At 53.5% G+C, this 19,970-nt stretch overlaps 7 protein-coding genes; 5 read left to right on the top strand and 2 right to left on the bottom strand.

Annotated features, from left to right (window-relative positions):
• RCC_02902 (uncharacterized protein) overlaps window positions 1–1,048 on the top strand; it is a gene marked incomplete at both ends in the record, with an annotated part of 1,354 nt that extends 306 nt beyond the window's left edge. Inside the window, one exon of the mRNA XM_023768195.1 lies at window positions 48–1,048. Coding sequence (XP_023623963.1) covers window positions 48–1,048 — 1,001 coding nt within the window.
• Window positions 1,049–5,837: 4,789 nt separating this feature from the next.
• RCC_02901 (uncharacterized protein) lies at window positions 5,838–7,726 on the top strand (the record flags this gene model as incomplete). XM_023768194.1 has 3 exons in its annotated part: window positions 5,838–6,502; window positions 6,562–7,647; window positions 7,705–7,726. The coding sequence occupies 3 exons, from the start codon at window positions 5,838–5,840 to the stop codon at window positions 7,724–7,726; spliced, it is 1,773 nt and encodes a 590-aa protein (XP_023623962.1).
• Window positions 7,727–8,451: 725 nt separating this feature from the next.
• Window positions 8,452–10,641, top strand: RCC_02900 (related to ELMO2 protein; the record flags this gene model as incomplete). XM_023768193.1 has 2 exons in its annotated part: window positions 8,452–8,721; window positions 8,797–10,641. 2 exons carry the CDS (start codon window positions 8,452–8,454, stop codon window positions 10,639–10,641), a joined length of 2,115 nt encoding a protein of 704 aa, XP_023623961.1.
• A 1,995-nt stretch (window positions 10,642–12,636) lies between these two features.
• Window positions 12,637–14,422, top strand: RCC_02899 (uncharacterized protein; the record flags this gene model as incomplete). XM_023768192.1 has 2 exons in its annotated part: window positions 12,637–12,899; window positions 13,075–14,422. 2 exons carry the CDS (start codon window positions 12,637–12,639, stop codon window positions 14,420–14,422), a joined length of 1,611 nt encoding a protein of 536 aa, XP_023623960.1.
• Window positions 14,423–14,587: 165 nt separating this feature from the next.
• Window positions 14,588–15,657, bottom strand: RCC_02898 (uncharacterized protein; the record flags this gene model as incomplete). XM_023768191.1 has 3 exons in its annotated part: window positions 14,588–15,233; window positions 15,305–15,339; window positions 15,403–15,657. 3 exons carry the CDS (start codon window positions 15,655–15,657, stop codon window positions 14,588–14,590), a joined length of 936 nt encoding a protein of 311 aa, XP_023623959.1.
• Window positions 15,658–15,884: 227 nt separating this feature from the next.
• RCC_02897 (uncharacterized protein) lies at window positions 15,885–16,952 on the top strand (the record flags this gene model as incomplete). Its single annotated transcript, XM_023768190.1, has 1 exon — window positions 15,885–16,952. The coding sequence occupies one exon, from the start codon at window positions 15,885–15,887 to the stop codon at window positions 16,950–16,952; it is 1,068 nt and encodes a 355-aa protein (XP_023623958.1).
• Window positions 16,953–17,122: 170 nt separating this feature from the next.
• RCC_02896 (uncharacterized protein) lies at window positions 17,123–19,145 on the bottom strand (the record flags this gene model as incomplete). XM_023768189.1 has 3 exons in its annotated part: window positions 17,123–17,724; window positions 17,784–18,876; window positions 18,930–19,145. The coding sequence occupies 3 exons, from the start codon at window positions 19,143–19,145 to the stop codon at window positions 17,123–17,125; spliced, it is 1,911 nt and encodes a 636-aa protein (XP_023623957.1).
• Window positions 19,146–19,970: the final 825 nt, after the last annotated feature.

Here is a 19,970-nt window from a genome sequence, read left to right as displayed (position 1 = left end):
GCATCGTTCATCCTACTACCGCAAAGGAGACGATGGCGGTGGAAGAGGCCAAGATCGAGCCCGCTCACCGAGCAGGCATCGTTCATCCTACTACCACAGAGGAGATGATGGCGGTCGACGAGACCGCTCACCGAGAAGGGAACGCTCACCGAGCAGGCATCGTTCGTCCTACTACCACATAGGAGATGATGGCGGTCGACGAGACCGCTCACCGAGAAGAGAACGCTCACCGAGAAGAGAACGCTCACCGAGAAGAGAACGCTCACCATACCGCCGCGCAGGAAATGGTGGTGGTGGTGGTGGTGGGAGAGACCGAGATGAGCAGCCGACATCCAAGCAACCTCCAGTTGTATCGAAGGAACCTTCGCCTCCACCGCCTCCACCGCAACCTGTACCAAAGGAACCTTCACATCAACACGGGCAGCTCACATCAACAACTGTGAAGCCGAAGCAGCCGAGCACTCGCTACAATATTATCGTGCCGGCTCCATCTGCTTCTACTAAGGCTCCACCTGCTTCGTCGAAAGCTACCGCCACGGCGACCAAGGCTCCATCTGCTTCTACTAAGGCTCCACCTGCCCCATCRGCAGCTACCGCCACGGTGACCAATGCTCCATCTGCTTCGACCAAGGCTCCGTCTGGTTCGTCGGCAGCTACCGCCACGGTGATTAAGGATCCTTCAACCATACACCCGTCAAACCCAACTTCGTCGAAAGCCACCGAAACTTTCACATGGAATTCAATCCTTACGACTGCAAAGCCTTCATGTGAAACCGCAATTCTTAACCATCCTGCGTTCCATACCTGTACGAACCTCGCTATCTTTAACTGGTTAACAAGGAGTGGCATGGAGCCTAAGTTCCCTAGTGCTGGGGAATTCAAGCAAAGCGACATCGACAAATACAACACGTTTACCGCACAATACGGCTGCAGTCCTTTCGCTATGCTAGCACAGAGGCGAGAAGACAACGGCCGACTTAAGCCTCTCGAGAAATCAATCGACGATCCTCAACGTGACTTAACCAGCCGGTACGGCATCACTCCATAGCCTACCGGACTTGTTTGTCCTTCTTGTGGCGATCATTATTTACCTCAACTTACCCTGTTTACAATTCTTACGACAGCTCTAGGTTGTGGACATCCAAACAGGCCTGGAGACGGATACTAGCGATTATATCTTTGTAGCAACAAATACTGTATAACAGTATTACACTCGCTCTACGAGCTACGTCCCGAACGTCAAAAACGCAGGACTTGTCATTCAAACTATGAATGCACCTGCGGTTCAGTTCCGAAGTGCATTACGCGGCCGAAGGACGCAAAAGCATACTACGAGGCTACCGCGAATGAAATCCTCAACAAGTGGGACAAACTTGTGGATGATATCCTTCATTGCTAGGAGGAAGGATGCTCTACGGAGGTGAGGCGTGGGGATATAGCCGATCATATCCTTCAAGCCCACGGTGATCTCTTTCAACACTACTCTTTTATTTGTCCATACTGCAACGTTCTGGATCTCGGATCACTAGGCGCTGTTCATGCCGTAGAGCACTTGAGGAACTGTCCAGATCCCCACAGCCAGAACGAGCAGCAGCTAGTTAGAAGCCGGTGGACGTTCGAGGTACCAGAGAAGACGGTATAGTATACGCATATCGTAACCAGGGAGATGAGCTCGGACAGCACTACTTTGCAACAGGTCGGTGGYGGTGGAGATAAGCTCGAACAGCACAACTGTGTAACAGACCCCAAGTACATATCAACGTCGGTAGCGATAGTGGCGATGGAGAGCTCGAACAGCACCACTTTGTAACAGAAATCAAGTACATATCCAAGTCGTGTCTTTTGCTTGAACCAACCTCACATCCATTTCATAAGAGTACCCAGAAGTACGACGCATTCCCAGGGGCGTGACGTCCTCATAGCTCTGATGCGAAGCATCATATGTTACGCACTAACTGTCCGACACTTCGCAGTCTATTAGATCCATTGCGACTCTATCGATCCAATTACAGCAACTCAGTCGAAAAACCCTCGGTCTAAAGCATGTCCAATCTACGAAGGAGTCCGTTTCTATTGAGCGCTAGCGCCACTTTACGCAACTGAGATGTTTCCCCTTCGCCTTCTCTCCTCTCTGTATTACGGACAAACGCCCTACTATTGGAGAGAACTCTAGCATGCTAAGAAGTATAGAACGGTACGAGAGATCATTTCATTCACATTTACAAGCTTGCATCGCAATCTTAAAATCTTGGTGAGCTTTCAATAAAAACGAGCTCCTTCGTACAGCAATTACGCTTCTGCCGCTACGTCGCCGAAGACGATTTGCTCGAGCGGGTGAGCGGGTGATGCTCGTAAGATACTCGGAGTTGAGTGCTGGCCGGTGGAGGAGATGGCCAGCGTGTTCGGCAATGGGAGATAGCCAGCGTGTTCGGCGATGGAGGAAAGGGAAATGACCTCGAACAGGTATGATTCTGAAAGTGTCGCTGACATCCTTTTTGATGATCACGCATCCTCTTCCAACGCACATATGACGTTTTCGCGTTTTGAGCATCGGGGTCGGCGTTCAGTGACACTGAACCAGATGAATGGATAGGTCCGCCCAGGAGAGATTCCTCGTGTTTTTCAAGAGGTTGATTTCGTTAGTTTCACGCGGTTCAACATTCGGTTCCACATCATAGTTCGAAGGTCGACCTTGGATATAGGGTTAGGGTTGGGGTAGCTTCACGGCAGCAGCCTACTCATCATTCATCTAACAGTGGCTTTGATTGCACTAGACAAACTATACCGATGGTTCAAGTCATGTGCTTTTTTGAGCTGCAACCATTGACATCCTCGGGGAGAGACGGGTGATGTAGGAATGGCAAAGTTGCTGCGAGACACGACGTGAGCTTTCCTATTCCGCTCGTCGCTCGCCACTCGCCTATTCCTCGAGCTCATCAGTTCCACCGGCGGCGATAACAATGGGCAAAGTGAGCGGCAACGCAGCGAATTGCGTTATTTCTGCACGTCTCGATACCTTGGACCACGGAGACGGTTCCATGCCGGTGGATGAGGGTAGCTCGCGAGTGGCCCAGGGAGAAAAGCGTCGCCACGTCGTACACAGTAAGCGAAGGTCTGCATGCAAGCTGTGCTGTTATAGGTGACAGGGACAGCTCGAGCGGAGCGGTTCCGAGTCAAGATTGATGACTGGAGTCCCAAAGCAGGATACGAAGCCGCTAAGATGAATCCCAACGTGATGGTGATCGGAGGGCCTGCGTACTTTGCACTCGTTTCTTGGACTGGCGATGCCACGATGATGCGACAAAATATCTCAACTGCAGCACAACAAGCATGCGGCGGAGTTCGACGGATGCTTTTGATGAGGTATCACAAGTTTGTGTAACATCTCGAAGCTGCACCTTTGTGGGCTTGATAGCAAAGGCGTTACGAGCTAGTGACGAGTTTGTTGGTGCAGCATCTGAACGTCCTTCTTGCATTGAATCCAGGCAATGATGGAGATAAGAGGAGAGGAAAGAAAATGGGCATGGAATGGAAATGGTGCGAGAGAAGTAAGCGCCAACACGTCGTGTACGACAAAGTGCTGCAGCTGTAACGCTCACCAATGTGCTGACGCACCGAGTCCTGACTGCTATGATGGTCGTACATGATACACGACACCTTAAGAAAGACAGAAGTGACACAGTAATGCAATGCATAGATCTGGGAGGAGAGATAGCAGATAGCATGTTACGCAGATATTGGGTTTGGTGTTCCGACGATTGAGGAGAACATATCTGATAGACAATCCATCGCGATCTGGATAAGGAGGATGCCGACTTTCATTGGCTGTCCATGCTCAACCAGGCCAAAGGGCATGGCATACGACTTACACATTGAATGTTCGGTAAGGTCCCAAAGTGCGATCATCATGCAGCTGCTGTGGCGCATGGCAGCATTCAGCACGGCTGTGTTAATCCTGCTCATCACAGAACGGTTGGCTCGCATCTGGACAAGCTGCACGAATGCTGTCGCTGCTCCACAGCGTTGTGGAGAATGGGTTCTAGGGAGCAGTTGTTTCCAGATGCGAGTATGCTGACATCCAGCGAGGTGGGTCAACAAGAGGTGGAGATGGTCCAGATCCAAATGAGGTCTGAAGCGTACCTTTGGTGGAGACTATGCAGTTGCTTGCTGAAAGGTTCCGACTTCCAACGATGCTGGAAGTTTGACGCGCATGCCTGATATTTTTCAACGCYGGTGGAAAGCGTTGAGAGCAGAGCACATGCAGTTGACTCGATCCTAGCCTGCTGCAAGTCAGAACTAGCTGCATGACACGGCGAACTGTTCCGCTCGGGATACCGAATCTGCAGGATGCAAAACTGCATCTGCGTGTAAGTTACAGTGTACACCGTATCAGCGACGGTGGTCGAGCTGCAGCGGGCCAATGGCAGCCTGAGACCGTGGCATGCTAGCGAACGCTGGTAGGAACTGGTAGGGTGGACCTGACGTCTTGGCCTGTTCTTATCTACCGCTGTACCAAAAGTTCCAAAGGTTGCACCGAAACCATGTTGGTAGTGATAAAATGGCCCTCCGATGCATCCGCTGCGTGGCCAGGTTCACTACCTGGGAAGAGTTCGCCAAGAATGGTCGTCTGGAGCTCGGCAGATAGTTGGAATGTGGCTGATGCCATGGCTCGCGATCGATGGGGGAGAAAGCTGGAGGTACTTCGGACAGATTGTTGGCATCCAAGCGCCACGCAGGCGTGATCTCCGACGAAGCAGGGTGTTGGGACAAGACGACGAGCCTAAGAGGCGGTTTGTTCTCACAGACGGCAGTTTTCATCTCGTACATGCGTATATAGGCGTGGGCGGAGACTGCCCGTAATGGAACAAGCGGGGGCGATGTCCGCAGCTGCTGGCGATGCCCGGCGATAGGCTTTTGCTCCCGACGCGGAGTACGATCGATGAACAACATTTCTGATGAGTCTGAGACGCGGCGGCCAGTAGGCCCAGACCAGAACAAGCAAGAGTCTGGGGAAGCGCGCGGAAGAAACAACGCCTTGAACCCTGACCCGTTCTTCTCCACCGCACCCATGCATGCGACCATTTGGCCATTCGCGCGTAGTGCGACCTGCGTGTGGCCGTCTGTCGTCCTCTGCGCAGGCCCCAATGAATCGACCATACCAAGCCGTCTATCTTGCGGAATGCCGAGAGCGCGAGAGGTGCCGTGCGACGCCACCCCTCATCCGCCCGCACCTTTTTCGTCCAGCAGAGCTCGCCCGGGCCTACAAGTTTCGCCTTCCCGCGGCCAGGGCCAGCGTGCACGAAGGTTCGCCCTAGCCAGTGGGCAGTTTGCAACCTGATCCTCTGCTCGTGCGTACCATTCGTTGCGATTTCGATTTCTGGCCGCCAGTCCCAGCAACAGCTCCGACTCAGACGTCCGCATCCATCATCACACCACTGCTACCACCGACGGCCTGCAGCTGTTTCTGTCCCTGTGTGTTTCTCCCCGGATTCCACACCCACGACCAGAACAGCCCGACCCACCACCATCCGCTCGCTACTCCTCGTCCAAACCTCTCTCACCGACTCGGCACGAACTTTCGACGTCTCCACCCAGTCGCAGTGCATTCTTGGACTGGATTTTGCGCTGAAAATTACTCGAGTCTGGGGAAAGGGACGGCCATTGCAGGGAAGACCACAAGCCGAGGACAAGGCCGTGTCAGCACCAGCACCACCACCATCACCACCACCAAAAGCACAATTCCGCGACTCCACGCTCGCTTCTCTGCCTGACGCCTCGAGTTCACCCAACCCGTCGTCCGCGTCACTGCTGTCGGTGTCCATGTTGTCACCGCTAGCATGACCGAAGTCTTGTACATTCCCCGGCAGCCGGAAGCACAGTCCTGTTACCAAAGTTCCGGATCGGGAATGCACCAGTCGACTTTATCCTCGTCCTCGCTGTTCCTTGACAACCATTTGCTTTCTTCGAGCCCCAAGCCTGATCATAACACGCCCCATGCCGAGCACCAGGAGCATCTGGCATCGTCACTCCCGCCCTCGACTGCCACTTCCTTCTCAAGCTTGTCCAATGCCACTTCACATGACAGCAGCCGGTCACTAGAGAGAAACGACTCGTTCGACACAGACATTAGCTTTCCCAACTACGACGACGTCCCCTACAGCCACGAGGATGGAGACTATAGCATGGCCTCTTCCTCGTCTCTGTGTGGGGATTCTGCGGACGACCGAACAGAGTACACGACCACAGACACCACGCGCTCCGATTCCCCACTGCTGACTCCGACCGTGTCCGATGATACCGCGATCAAGGAACTGCCTTCACGACAAGTCGACTTCCTGAGCCATGACTGGCGAGAAGAAGACATTTGGTCTTCGTGGAGGAACATTGTTGCGCAGAGGAGGACGGTGTATGGTGAGAGGTCACGACTGGAGAACGCCTCGTGGCGGACGTGRGCCAAGACCAAGTTCGATCTCGAGACTGTGTCGCCGGAGAGGCTGAATTGGTTCGTTCCCGCCTGCAAGCCACATGCACTCGATCGTTTTGACTGACCAACAACTGCAGGCTAAAAGAGTCTGATGTAACTTGGCTCTATGGTCCATTGAAACTCGCGTCATCCTATCCCATCACTAAAACCCAAGCATCGGAGCCGGGATCTCAACTTTCCAAGAATAACTCATTCGTTAACAAAAAACCCATCCTCAAAAAGCGAAGCATGTCCGAAGTAATGCTGCAGAAGTCTCTGTCGACATCATCACTGGTGAGGCAGGCGGCCGCTTCTGTCCAGGCACAGTGTCGTTATGTTCGAGGTACAGGGACCAGCCTGGGCCCTTCAGATTCGAAGTTGCCTTCAGAAACACCAAGTCGGGATCAAGTTGATTACTTCACAAGTCGCAGTAGCAGCAGCGTCGGCACGCCTTGCGATGGCCACGAGAAACGACACATTCGTTTCGACGACCGCGTAGAGCAATGCATCGCCATTGACTGCAAAGACGCTGGAATTGATGAGGACGATGAAAGTGACGACGAGTCACACCACTTTCGACCGCAATCATCAGACTCTAGCAGTGATGAGGGTGTTGTCATGATGAAACGTAAAAAGCGGCCAAACGCAAAGAAATCAGGTTCCCAAGGCAAAGGGAGCCGAAGCAGCTCAACGAGCGGACGCAAAATCATCGAAACATTGCCATCAACCACCCTCAAATACCGAACCGACAGCCCAGACGTGACAGAAGAAGCTCAGCACCACACATTTGGTCGGACGTGGGGCGGTAATCGTCTGAGTCCTAGCCCGTCCCAGGAAACACTGCGACCGGCACATCCATCCAGCAACTTCCTCATAGCGGATGACGACGAAGAGGAGGAGTTGAGTTCCGACTCTTCTTGGTCTTTTGGACCCAGCAATCCAAAGTCATCGCTCGGAGCATCCGTGAACAAGCCCAGCCGACGTGACGTCCCCGGGCATGGAAAGGCGCGAGCTACCAGTTCAACATCATATCAGAGTGATTACGAAATTGAGGGGATGCGGAGGACGGAAAGCGGCATGTTTATGCCCTATGATGAAGACGAGGATGACGTGGTTGCTGCCGGTCTCTTCGGTCGTGTTTCCGAGACTTACAATACCGCAAAGGACATTGCACACGTAATCTGGTGAGTTATGATTTCCGAGTTCCAGATGCGCAGACGAGTATCGCTAACACACAGTAGGAATGTCGGCTGGAGGAAATGAATATCGCATCCCCCCGAACATACATACCTTGAGCATCTGGCYGAGATGCTCATGATACGCGGCATGAACAAATTCAACGCTGACACGACTTTCTGCATCTGTCGATATTTGAGGTTCAAAACGGCGCAAATATATGGGGAGGCTTCATTGCGAGCGCTTTAGCGTTGTACTTCTTGTAATTTATCAATGAATGTCTCTTAAGGGCCATAATGATCAATGCCCTACAACAGCTGAGGTCAACGTGACTTCTCTGGATGTGTCTGAAGATCCATAGATTGCAAAACTCAATTGGTCAAGTTAGGTGATGCTCACGCCTAAGCGCGTGGCGATTAATATCGAGTCGGCGTACCTCCCCAGGTTGTTTGCCGACTACTTCTTTTGCTTCAACTTCCTCTATCAGCTCTGCTCGCACCCACCCGTTGCTGTCGCTGTCCTGCCCAGCGGGCGTTTGCTGCACTGGCGCTGTTCGTCCCGGCGGGATCTACAGCGTGCTGGCCGCGAGTCAAGAGGAAGCACTGCCGCGGTCCACACTCCGTCCGTGCTGGTATACTAATAGCACCTATCCCCTACAATCATGTTTCGCCATTTCAGACTACTGCTCACGCTTCTTGTGTTTCTCGTCATTTGCCAAATCTCTCAGTGCATGAGCGAAGACAGCCGGTAGCGGGGACGACAGAGCACGCCGATTGCAGCAAGCCGCACAGCCCTCCAGGAAGTCCCCGCACATGGATGACTCGCCCGATGTGTCCACGCTCGTTGCCGGGCTCACTGCGGAGTCTGAAAGTGCGCGCAAGTATGCCGTGTTCAAGTTGAAGAGTGCACTGGGCGATCTGTCCTGGGCCGACGAATTCATCCGCGCGGATGGGTTGCCGGCGCTGCGCCAGGCCGTCCTCGACACCAGCGGCAACACGCAGGCGTATGCCCTGGGCAGTTTGGATGCCCTGCTGGAGTTGGACTTGGGCTGGGAGTGCTGCGACGGTGAGGTGCTGGAAACGGTAGGTTGAACGGATGCGCCCCGAACGAGATGCCGACCTTCACGAGGACTTGAGCCGTCTCTGACACGCGCGTAGGCACTCTCGCTTGCCATTTCCCACCCGCTTGTCAACATTGTGCGAAATGCTTTGAAGCTACTCGTTCTGGTAGTGTCGAGGCCGATGTCTGCCGCACAGATCAACGACGACGACCACGCATACGGCTTTCGCGCTATCAAGCCAGCCTTGGACAACCACCCGCAGTTCCTCGAGTCGCTGGTACAGCGCCTCAGCGCTTCCGACCATACTCTGTGCGCCAATGCGCTACAGCTTGTCAATGCATTGATGCGTGACGCTATTGTGAATGGTGGAGAGCACGAGTGGCCAAAGTTCATCAAGCGGCTGCAAGATCTAGGTGTAATTGGTGGTGTTGGGACGCTCATGCGAGGAGATGCCGCGACATACGTGGACAGCCCCCTGGCGACCGCCATTCTGGAATTCCAGGGGCTCACTCAGGTACTGCTGAGGAAGTGGAGGGATGTAATGGTCAACTTGGAATTGCCCGAGCACAAGCGTGCGTTGAAAACCATACACCTGCTCAGCAAACCTATACCATATACGCCTCCTGTGGGAGTCAATGGCGACAAGGTTCGGAAACATCATCCCAAGAAGTGGCGACGATTGGGGTTCGAGACCGAGTCTCCTGCGTGGGAATTTGACGAGACAGGATACCTGGGTATGATGGACTTGGTGGACTATGCCCGGCGGAATGAGGATGCCTATCAGAAGACACTCCTGGAACAATCCAACCAGAGTCAAGAAATGCGCTGCCCTCTTGCTCGCGCAAGCTTGAGTGTCACGCTGATCATGTACGAGCACTTTGAGATTGACGAAGCCACAGAATCTGGAGTCAGCGGTGCCAGCGTTGATGATCGAGCAGATCAAAGTGTGGACAAGCTGTACAAGCCGCTATTGCTGCAGTGGGGACGTCTGCACACCGCATCGCTCAACACGTTTCTCCGCCTTTGGAAGGACTCGGGCGCGCAGGTCGAGGACATCTACCGAATCGAAGAACTGATCCGCATTGTCGTGGAGCACGTTGTGGGCTTCGCCCCCCGCAAAACCGACATCAGCAAAGTCGAGGAAGAACTTCGGGTCGTTAGTCTGGAAACTGCGCGAGCATGGCAGATGGAGAACCTCAACGAAGTATATCAGGACGCCTRGGGACCGCACCTGGTGCAGGTCCGCGAGCAGTTACATCACGAGAGTCTCCAGTTCATGAAGGAGCAACGAATCCGATGCCTCCTCCAAGGGTCTTGGTTCCCCGTGCCAGCAACCCCGACAGATGAACCTTCTTGGCGGTACGTGCGACTCAGTCACAACAGACGATGGCTGCACTTCCAGAACTATGAATCCAAGGGGACGCACGAGCCTCCGTTGGAAGACTTGCCGGACAAGATTGACCTTAATACCGTCACATCAGTCGACAGCAATGTTTCGGCGTCCGAGCAGCCCCTGTTGAAGATGAAAAATGACAGCTCGGAGACTTTGAAGGATTCCGCTCGCGAAGATTCAGCGAAAGGGACCAGCACTAAGATCACTATTTTGGGCAATGCTCCCCTAGCTCAGATGAAAGGCAGTGACCAAGATGAGCAGACCCTATTAGAACTCTTTCCGCAGACAGCATTCCTAGCATCCGAGTGGTTGGATGGCCTGCTGATGCTGCTAAATCAGCAACCGATCACCAAAGACACGGCACGATTGGTTGAAATGATGGAGGACTGGGGAGTACGCCTGAGGATGCTCAACCTTCGGTGGGAAGATGTTGACTGGGATGCTCTGGAGATGGGTGCAAAGGGTGATACGACAGAAACTAGACCTGTGCCGAGTCGAGAGGGAGTTGATGATTCGTACTATTACGCACTTCCAGACGATGAGGTGTAGATTACGAAGTGACATGAGCGTGAGGATTTTAATTCGGAATGTTCTATAAATGCAAGAATCAACTGTTCTCAGTACATCGATTAACGACCGGGGTAGGAAGCTCGGAGTTGTGTCGTGGATGGAAAGGATGTCTTTGGAAGATCTTTAGGTGCCCTAATAGCGGCCCTAATAGCGGGCGCTACCTTGCCTGACCGCCGCAAGTACCGTACGTCTTGCTACGAACCAGGAAACGAAGAACAACACCGAGGTCTTCGTGATCAATGTTTCAGCTTTCAAGAGTGGTAAGTATCACTCGGAACCCCGACCCAGCCAATGCGAGATGAGCACATGCGCGAGATGGATGCGCCATCCGTGGCATCGACGTTCGTCAAACCTGCGGTTACTGAGAGCCTACCTTGGAGGTACTCGACGAACATCGCTACCTCGGATGTTCGGCAAGGGAAGACACAGCCCTTGGGTGACAAAAGTCATCTCGGCACCAATTCCCTGCTTGACGGCAGACGGGGAACGCGAAGAGAAAGCATCCGCAGCAAATGTACCAGCATCAGGTACTACTAATAAACCGTCTGGGACATGCACGCCATGTGGAGGCAGGTATTGTGCCATGTGGCAGTTGAGTAATCAGTTGACATGCATATAAGATTGTGGGTCAGTATTTGCATTGCATCGGTCGATGGTTTTGGCCGATTCTGCCTGACGAAGTGAATGTTTACAGATTCTGTTACACAGGTGGAGGTGCCCAGTCCAGAGTAGTGCTTACTCTCAATCACAAGTGACATGAGTGCATGGCGATTCTTGATGAGAAGATCGCCGTTTGAAAAAAGAAGCTCGGGACGCGCGAAATCCGTGACCTGAACCAACCAGCGTGGGCGAAACGAGGTTCGCAAATGATGTTCACCCATGATCTTCTGGCTTTCTCGAGAGTTTCCACAATCCAGCAACTCCCCTTCTTGGACGTGTGGGGACGACCTCGTTGCATGAAATGCCCGACTGATGGGGAGAAGCACTTGAGGCGACAATTTCGCCATGATAAATTGACCTGTCAGCATATCTGTGATGATTGCTCCCATCATCGTCATCATCGACCAGGAGACACCTCCCGAGAGGATGCGAGATTCGATTCCAAGGAACGGGTCGGGCGTGCTTGTTAGTAGGTCTAGTTTTAGCCACGACCAATGACCGTGTCTGAGTGTGAGAGACGAGGCTCTTGGCGCTTGATCGTCTATCGCTTGCAGGAGAATAAGGTATCGATGCCAGTGCAACTAGCACCGCCTGGAGGGGTCGAATGTGTGAAAGGGCCGTCCTGGTCTTTGCGTCCGAGCTCTCCAGGTTCAGTCGTTGGAGTTGTTGGGATGTGCGGCTAGACAAGCATGTCGTTGCCGCGATGAAGATCTGCGTTGCTCGGCCTTTTGTTTTCCCTCGACAACAACGATGAATCTGCGCACACCATGGTCCAACTCGACTTGGACCATGAGCGAGTGACATGTCCTGGTGGGTGCAGTGGCGTTAAGAACGTGGTTTGCTAGAGCACGCTAATGCTCGCGGGCAGCAAAGATCGATGCGTGAATGGTCGGCTTATAAGCGTTCCTCTTGTCGGAAGGCAAGGGCTGAGCTTGCCGGGCTTAGGGTAATTGATAGGTATCATGCTCAGGTGATGGACGGCTTCCCTGGCGGGGGTTGCGTCGCTTTCTCAGCAGGCAGCGCTTCAATAATCAGCCTCACATCGTATCTATGAATGGATCCCCTCGCACTCATCAGCGGCCGCTGGCCCAGCCGCGTCACTGTAACCTTTTCCAAACCCTTTCCACCACGGGAGCATTGTCCCCTGGCAACAAACGGGCAATCATCTCGAACGCATAGACCTTCTTTGCGCGAGGAAGTTCCTCCGTTTGTGACGGTTACACAGTTCTCCACCACACGCCCGCTGGGCACTTTAATTTGCACGCGTGCTTCCCTCAAGAACAGTGCCCTCCATCCCGAGGCTCTTAAACCAGAATGTCGCCGCGAAGTCATCACGCCCCGCCAGGATCTCTCCTCTCTCGCTGGCTCTCATCGGACGACGAAGTAACAACAACAACACCACCACCACCACCACCACCACCACTAACAACAATAACAACAACGACATCATCATCGAGACTACCCCAACCTATTGGCCGCACTGCCAAGGCCGTCTCGTCCATGTTCTCCACTTCGCCGCGGTCGTCGGCTGGCATGGTATCACCGGCGGAGTACGCCTGCCTGCCCACATCTATCCAGTGAGTCTATCTCTACAATCTGTACTGCTCTCGATATGGATCGTGATCAAAGCAGAGTACCCCGTGCACAAATCGCTTGGTCCGGTTAAGATGAAACCGCCACCATCACCTTTCTAACCAAACACGTCCATGAACATACAGCCCAATATGCACGCCTCACTGACAAACACTCTAGGAGGAAATACTTCTCGTCAGTCGAAAGATTGCGTATCGCCCAGGAGTCCGCAGCACAAAGCCGCGGGGAGACGGTTGCTATCAAAGGCCCATGTCTATCACTTGACCCCTCTGCGGATGTCCTCAGGCCCAGGACAGCTCACGCTTCGTTTGGAATCTCATCCTTTAAGGAGGCCGTGGCTGCTCCTCGTTGTCGATTGGATGCAGATGTTGATGAGCATCAAGCACTACGCTTTTTGGCCCTACCGAGCAAAGTGAAGCGAGCACATTTCACCAGGGAAGAACTCATTCTCTTAACCGAAAGCTCAGAAAGGGTGCTGGGCTGGGCGGCGTTGCATAGCAGTCCCCATCGTGTGAGGCAGGATCGGCATGGGAGTGTTGGATCTTCGCGGTCTTTCTCAACGGACTCTGGCGACTGTTTCCCAGACATGGAAAAGGACTGGCTCGACAGCAAGACAGACTCGCTCAAGAGTCTCGAGCATGTGGATGCCGATGAAACGTCGGACATGCACCCTCACGTTGGCGATGAAGGCGCCTCCGCTACTACCGTCAACCTTTCGCAATCGCGACCAACACTCATTTCCATACAGCGGCCCGCATCTCGACGCACCAAGGCCAAATCCAGAAAGAGAATCTCTGTACTAGCACCTCTACCCCTTCCGCCTCCGAGACTGTCGCCGGCGGTTCCATCATTCCCATTGCCACCGACTTCCAGACCCACAGAACCGAGCCCGGAAACGACATACTACAAAGACACCGATGCACGGTCGAAGCTACGCGAATTCCTCACATCCCCTGCCAAGTTTGACGAAGCTCTCGAATTTGGGTTTCCAGAACGAGGCACCACATCGCCCATGTCGAGTGTACAGCCATCGCTTGCTTCAGAATTGGACGAGCTTTCTATAACAAATACCCGTGATGATGATGACGAGGACGAAGACGACTACCTCAGTGGTCCACGGACGCCATCAGTAACGACAGAAGGCTACAACCCGGGCATTGTTCACCATGGCTCCTTGGATTGCGGCGTCATATCACCCTACAGCTTCCAGCAGGGCAAAGGAAGCATTCGGTCCATGTCTCCCGATTTCGACGCAAGCCGATCTATGACGATGAGAATGTCATTGACGAGGTCAGACCTGAGGAGGCCAGAAGACAGACTGTACTCCATGGCCAGGATGCAGGCCTCCGGCGTTGACATTTCACACGCGGATCCACTCGCACTTGATCCATTGCCGGTCTGCGATGACCACACGGGCGCAAAGGGGGCTTTTGCGGTGACGCCGCGGATGACGTCGTCTTCTGGTGGTGGATTGAAGAAAGTGTGGAAGAACCTGCGAAAAATTTGAGTGTGCGTGTGTGTGTGTTGAGATACCCATTTTTGTATGAATTAAGCGTCGTGGAGTGTACATTGGCGGAGGGATGGCCAACGGATACAGCAAAGTCTCGCAGCATTGTGTTGTATTATTGAGAGATGTAACAAAGCTGCCCAGTCGAAGATTACTTTTTAATATTCAGTCCTCCACACTCTGGCCCGCAGCCGCAGGATCTTTGGCGCTTTGCTCCTGAGTCTTGGTTTGCTCGTCATCTTGTACATCACTCTTGGCCTCGACATTATCCTTTGTCGATGTCACTTCTGATGCCTTTACCTCGGATGCGTCTTCTGCGTCTTCTGCTGCTTCTTCCTTCACCTGTAGTCCCGCAACGCCCTCAGTAGGAGGTTCGGTCTCCGCCTTGGTTTCTTGCTTTGGTGAGTCGACGTCGACTGCTTCAACCTCCTTGAGCAAGTCGTCCTTTTCTGTGCTGCTGGTGGTTTCCTTCGACGCCTTCTCTGCGCTTTTCTCCCCGCTCGTCACCTTTTCCGAGTTGGTTGCATCACTCAATTTTGGAGTTGGAGCTTCTGATACAACAGGAGCGGGCACGGGGGTTGCTTTTGCAGCCTGCTCGGCCTTTTTCGCTTTGAGAATCGCAGCCATTTCTTCCGCACCAGGTAATGCCACAGCTTTTGTCTTGTCGAATCCAGACTGTGGTACATTTGCCTGAGGTCCCTGCGCCGCCTTGACATTTGCCGATAATGGCGGAGCAGTACTGACGCCCACATGTGCTCCCGGGGGAGCAGTATTGCTTGGAGGAACCGGTCCAATATTTTCCTGAAGCTCTCTGGGAAAGCACATTTAGCATGAACCATGGATAAGGTATTGGCAAATATCGATGACCATCAAGACACCTACCCGAATTCATTCCACTCTTCCACTTCCTCCAAATCCTACATTTGCCGCAACATTAGTCCCAGCCAGACTACATCCCGCCTCGACCCTCACGCACATACGCCTATGATGTAACCCTCCTTGACCAATCCCGGGAGCTTCTTCTTCGCACCGCCTCTCCTCTGCCACAATCTCCGACATTTCTCATCTGTAGCGAGGTCTACAGCCAAAAAGGGAATACGATTCGCTTTGAGGATGGTTTCCATGCGGCTAGTTGCTGTGATGATATGGGATGACCCCGCGGTCAGGGATGTGTAGAGGAACAGGCGTGGGTCCTTGTCCAACGAGGAGAGATCGAGCTCGGAAGCGGTCGTCATTTTCTTGCAGCTGTGTGCTGTACTTTTGCACGGCTGAGGTGGTGCTCGGTTGCAGGCAGTGTCAATCAAAGAGTGATGTGGTACTTACCTTTCTCCGTATGAATGTGGAGAGCTCGAGCTTGGACTGGGGTCGCCTTTGATTGAGTTTCGCGATGACGCTAGTTTCGGAGCGACTTCACCTTCAGGGCACTTATGTTCTCTGACATCACTTTCATCCCAAACACAAGATGCAAAAACGAGGTGGCCGTCAAAGAGGACTGTTCGAAGAGAGGATCTGGAAGTGTGATTGCAATCCCCGTTTGCCTGCAGAGCATTTCCGGGTGAAGAAGGAAGGAAAGAACAAAGGCCGGTGGTTCTACACATGCCAACAACAGGAGCCGAAACGATGTGGTTTCTTCCTCTGGGACGAGGATGCGAAACCTCGCGAAGCAGCGACGGTCATGTCCAACAGTACGAGTGAAGTGCAGCAGAATCGTCACCACGATCAAGACGGGTGGAATGCTGGGCGACAAGCAGTATCTGGCAACGGCGTCTTTTCCAACTCAAACGCCAAGCGGGAGCGAGATGGTCACCGGTCACCGACTCTCTCACCTTACGATACTCTACAATCAGGCTCCAAGCGTAGCCTAGCGAGTACTGGCTTTGACAACAGCGACGATAATTGGGGTCTGAATGACGACGACGATGCTTTTCTCCGTGTAGCGGACAGTTTCGAGACTCCCCACAAAGCACAGAAGATTGGAGTCTACGCAACGCCCGCCACGGGCAAGAAAAGTGCAAGAAAGCTACCTTGGCTTGAACAACCGGCTACTCCCTCCTCCACTATCAAGTCAACGGGTGGATATCCAGCTACTCCTTCCAACTCATCAGCATCGAGATTATTGGGAGGTAATGCTAGCACGACAAATACAATTTCAGGACCACCAGATTCACCTACACCGCACGCAAGATTCATAGATGCGCTGGCCAATCCCGCCGACTGCGCGAGTTCATTGACGCAAGAAGTGCTGGCTCATCTTTCCGGCGTCTCATTACCACCAGAGAAACTCTCCACTCTACGGACGATACTTTCCAGACATGATCTCAAAGCACAGGGTGTCGCAAAAGGCCGAGAAATCTCTCGTCTAGCACTCAAAGCGAAAGAAGCCAAGATTGTGGAGCTACAGTCGAAGATTGTGCGACTTGAAGCGGAACTGGAGGTCGATCGTGGGGTAATTCAGAAGCTACGTTGGGATCGACAGCATATTCAGCATGACGACGACGAGACCGAGGACGAGACCGACGAGATTTTGTAAAGGAGTTGTGATGTGAGGTTGAGTTGTCCATTATTATGTAGCGTTTTGAGTGTTGATACCCATATGGACATGGCGTTAATTCGTGCTAGACTAGCTTTGGGCCTTGCTTATGATGTTTCCCAGATAGAAAAGGGATGAATATCTTCCGATTCTACTTTTCCAACTTTCCCTCAAAAAGCATACCCATTCGCGACGTAGAGACTCATCGCAGCTGTCGAGGGGAACGATGCGGGGGCCGAGACCGTCTCCTGCATAGGAACAGGGACGTCAGCGTCGTGCCACTGCGTTGGTACATGAGCTGTGTTGACGAGTCCAGCGTAGTGTTGCGCGAAAGAATCGTATGGCGGCGCAAATGCTCCAATTTGAGTGACGGAACGCTCCTCAATCACCTCCGGCGTGGAGGAGTCCAGTGGAGTTTCCGCTGGAGTCGAAGTCTGCGTGGAAGACACCTCAATCTCTTTGAGCCAACCGTTGGCCTTCAACCAATCGATTGGAGGCCAGTCACCTCCGGCCTTGCCAGCTCTACTCTCCCGCTGTTCGCCTTTTGCTTTGCGGCCGCGCTTTCTCGGGCAGAAGTGTGCTCTGCGGAGATGTGCTGCGGCGTTGTAGTAGACGTTGTATTGTTTCTGCTGTTTGCATTGCTTGCACGAGCTGAGTGGTTTGGCGGGCCACCATTCTGAAGGCGTGGTGGGTTGTAGACATATCCAGACCTTTCGGCGTTGAGCGTGTTCGCGGTCCCAATGTCTTCTCAATTCATGGTCGCCTCGGAAGCCTGCGAGAGATGGGGCATCAGCTACTCAGTTTTGTGGCTGCGGGGGTATAAATACTCACCACTCGAATCCTCGCACATGTTGCAGTACAGCTTCGGGTGCTGCGGGCGAACATAGGGAGTCTTGGAGATGGCCTCCTTCTTTTGAGCGGCGCTCCCGCTTGTGGTCGATGGCAAATTCGAGACAGGGGTTGAGTCCTCCTGTGATTGAGACCCTGCAGAGGGATTTTGTGACTTGGGTGAGCGGGCTGCTCGTGCGGTGGATGAGCGCTTCGGAGCTATGCACTGCCGAGAGTTGTCGATGTGCTTCCGTCTTCGTTGCGATTCTTTTTGCTCGTCGTTCGAGGCGTTCTCGCCAACCGCGGTGTGTTCTTTGGGTTGCGATGGGTTGTATTGTGCGCGAACAGCAACAGGAGCAGCAGAAAGATCTTGACCAAAGAAAGAAAAGGCGTCCGCGCCAACATACCCCACGCCACCAAGTAAATGCGAAACACTGCCTTCGTTCAAGCCGGTGATGGGCTTGCTACATACCGGCTTAGTAGTTGCACACGATACGAAAGGGCCATCAAGACGAAAGAGATCAGAAGCAGTAGAGAAGGTAGACTCAACCCGCATCATGTCGAAAGCGTCATTCACCGACGCACTGCTCACACTACTATGTCTGCTCAAGTCCTCACTTGAAGTGAGCGAGCATGGCGACAAATGGGTCGACTTGGAGGTCGAAATGTCCGCACTGGGCGCTACATCATGTGCCGATGGCACACACATGTTTGGGGCGTAAGACGAGCTCCRGGCGAACAGCTGATTTTCGTCAAAGCTGTCCACCCGCTGCTTCTTCGTAGCGACTTGCGTTACACTTGCTTCGTTGGCAAGTTTTGAGCAATAGTCGCCAGGCTCGTAGACCTGAACCTCGTCAACACGCGGCTGCTGTGGCCAAGGTATCGAATTGTGTGAGTAGGTTTGCGAGAGACCCATGTCGATTTGATGGAAATCTCGCTTGCGGTTGACGTTGGCGGGTTGCATATGTTGATGGTGATGGGGCGGATGAGCTGGGCGGTAGCCCGATGTGTCGGATGTGGTCCGAGCYATGGGCATCGGAGAGAAGTGGCAGTCGAAGTTGAACATCGGGGCTGCCTCTATCTGAGATGTCATCGCCTGTGCATGTCAGTCAATATATCAGCGGTGGCGGGTTGAGTTCCTGCTCGTACAGAGGGTCCGGTAATGCCATCGTCGTTGGCCAGTGCCAGATCGATCTCCGCCAAGTCTCTCTGCATGCTGCGAGGCATGACATTGCTGAAGCAGGGCGGATTTTGATGGTCCAGCTGCGCTGTTGTCCAAGCCGCGGCCGGCCAGTGACTTGCGTTGTCCAGATCTACGATGCCGTTTGTGCTTTGGTGAGAGGCGCTGTGGTATCCCGAAAGCATGTCAGATGGAAGAGTAGGGCGGACGGGGCTCGACGGGGCTGTAAGGTAAGCTGCAGTCGAGGCTATACTGAGGCGGACGGGCGCGCGAGCGATATGGCAATGGCAATGACTTCGTGTTCGGAAATATGCACACTTTCTTCAGCGGGCGCAGAAGATGGGCTTTATGCTCGAGGCCCTGCGCCGTCTCGTTGACCTCCCGCACGGTAGCATGCATGTTCCCTGCACGCAAGGGCAAGCAAACCACATCCTCCCAGGTTGCCAAGTTTGATGCTTGATGAGTGGAGAGTCAAAAAAGTGACAGCGCACCGATCTATGTCGAGGCGACCAATTGCGGGAATTCCACTCCCCCACCGACACTGCCCGATTCGTGACGTTCGAGTCCCTGCCGTCGCCGCCGTCAGCGCGGGTTGATGCGTCTTCCCAATTCAGGATCCCGGGCGTTTGCACTTTTTCCACGCCGCTCCACGACGGCGTGCACTGGCTCCGTCCTTCGTCCCATTCATCCCAGCTCGCCTTCTGCCCCTTCCACCCCGCCGACCATTCATCACTCGCGCCATGACGTCCCGCCCAGACGGACGCGAACGATTCCGTGCGACTCCCTTGCACGCCGCTACGATCGTGTGAAGATCGCCGGGCCTGGGTCCTGCTGTGACGGGATGATTTAAGTGGAGCATGGATGGATGGGTTGAAAGTCCTTCAATAATAATTATTGATGCACCGATGCATAGGACGAGTAACGAACAAACGCCATGGCCCATCATCGCCCAAGACTGGAGGCAATCTCATCTGGTTTCCTCGCATACGCAACCGGTACGACATCAAGAA

This window comes from Ramularia collo-cygni (genome assembly GCF_900074925.1).
Source record: "Ramularia collo-cygni strain URUG2 genome assembly, contig: RCC_scaffold03, whole genome shotgun sequence".
NCBI lineage: Eukaryota > Fungi > Ascomycota > Dothideomycetes > Mycosphaerellales > Mycosphaerellaceae > Ramularia > Ramularia collo-cygni.
Note: the sequence above shows the minus strand (reverse complement) of the source record. Positions and strands in the feature narration are given on the sequence as shown.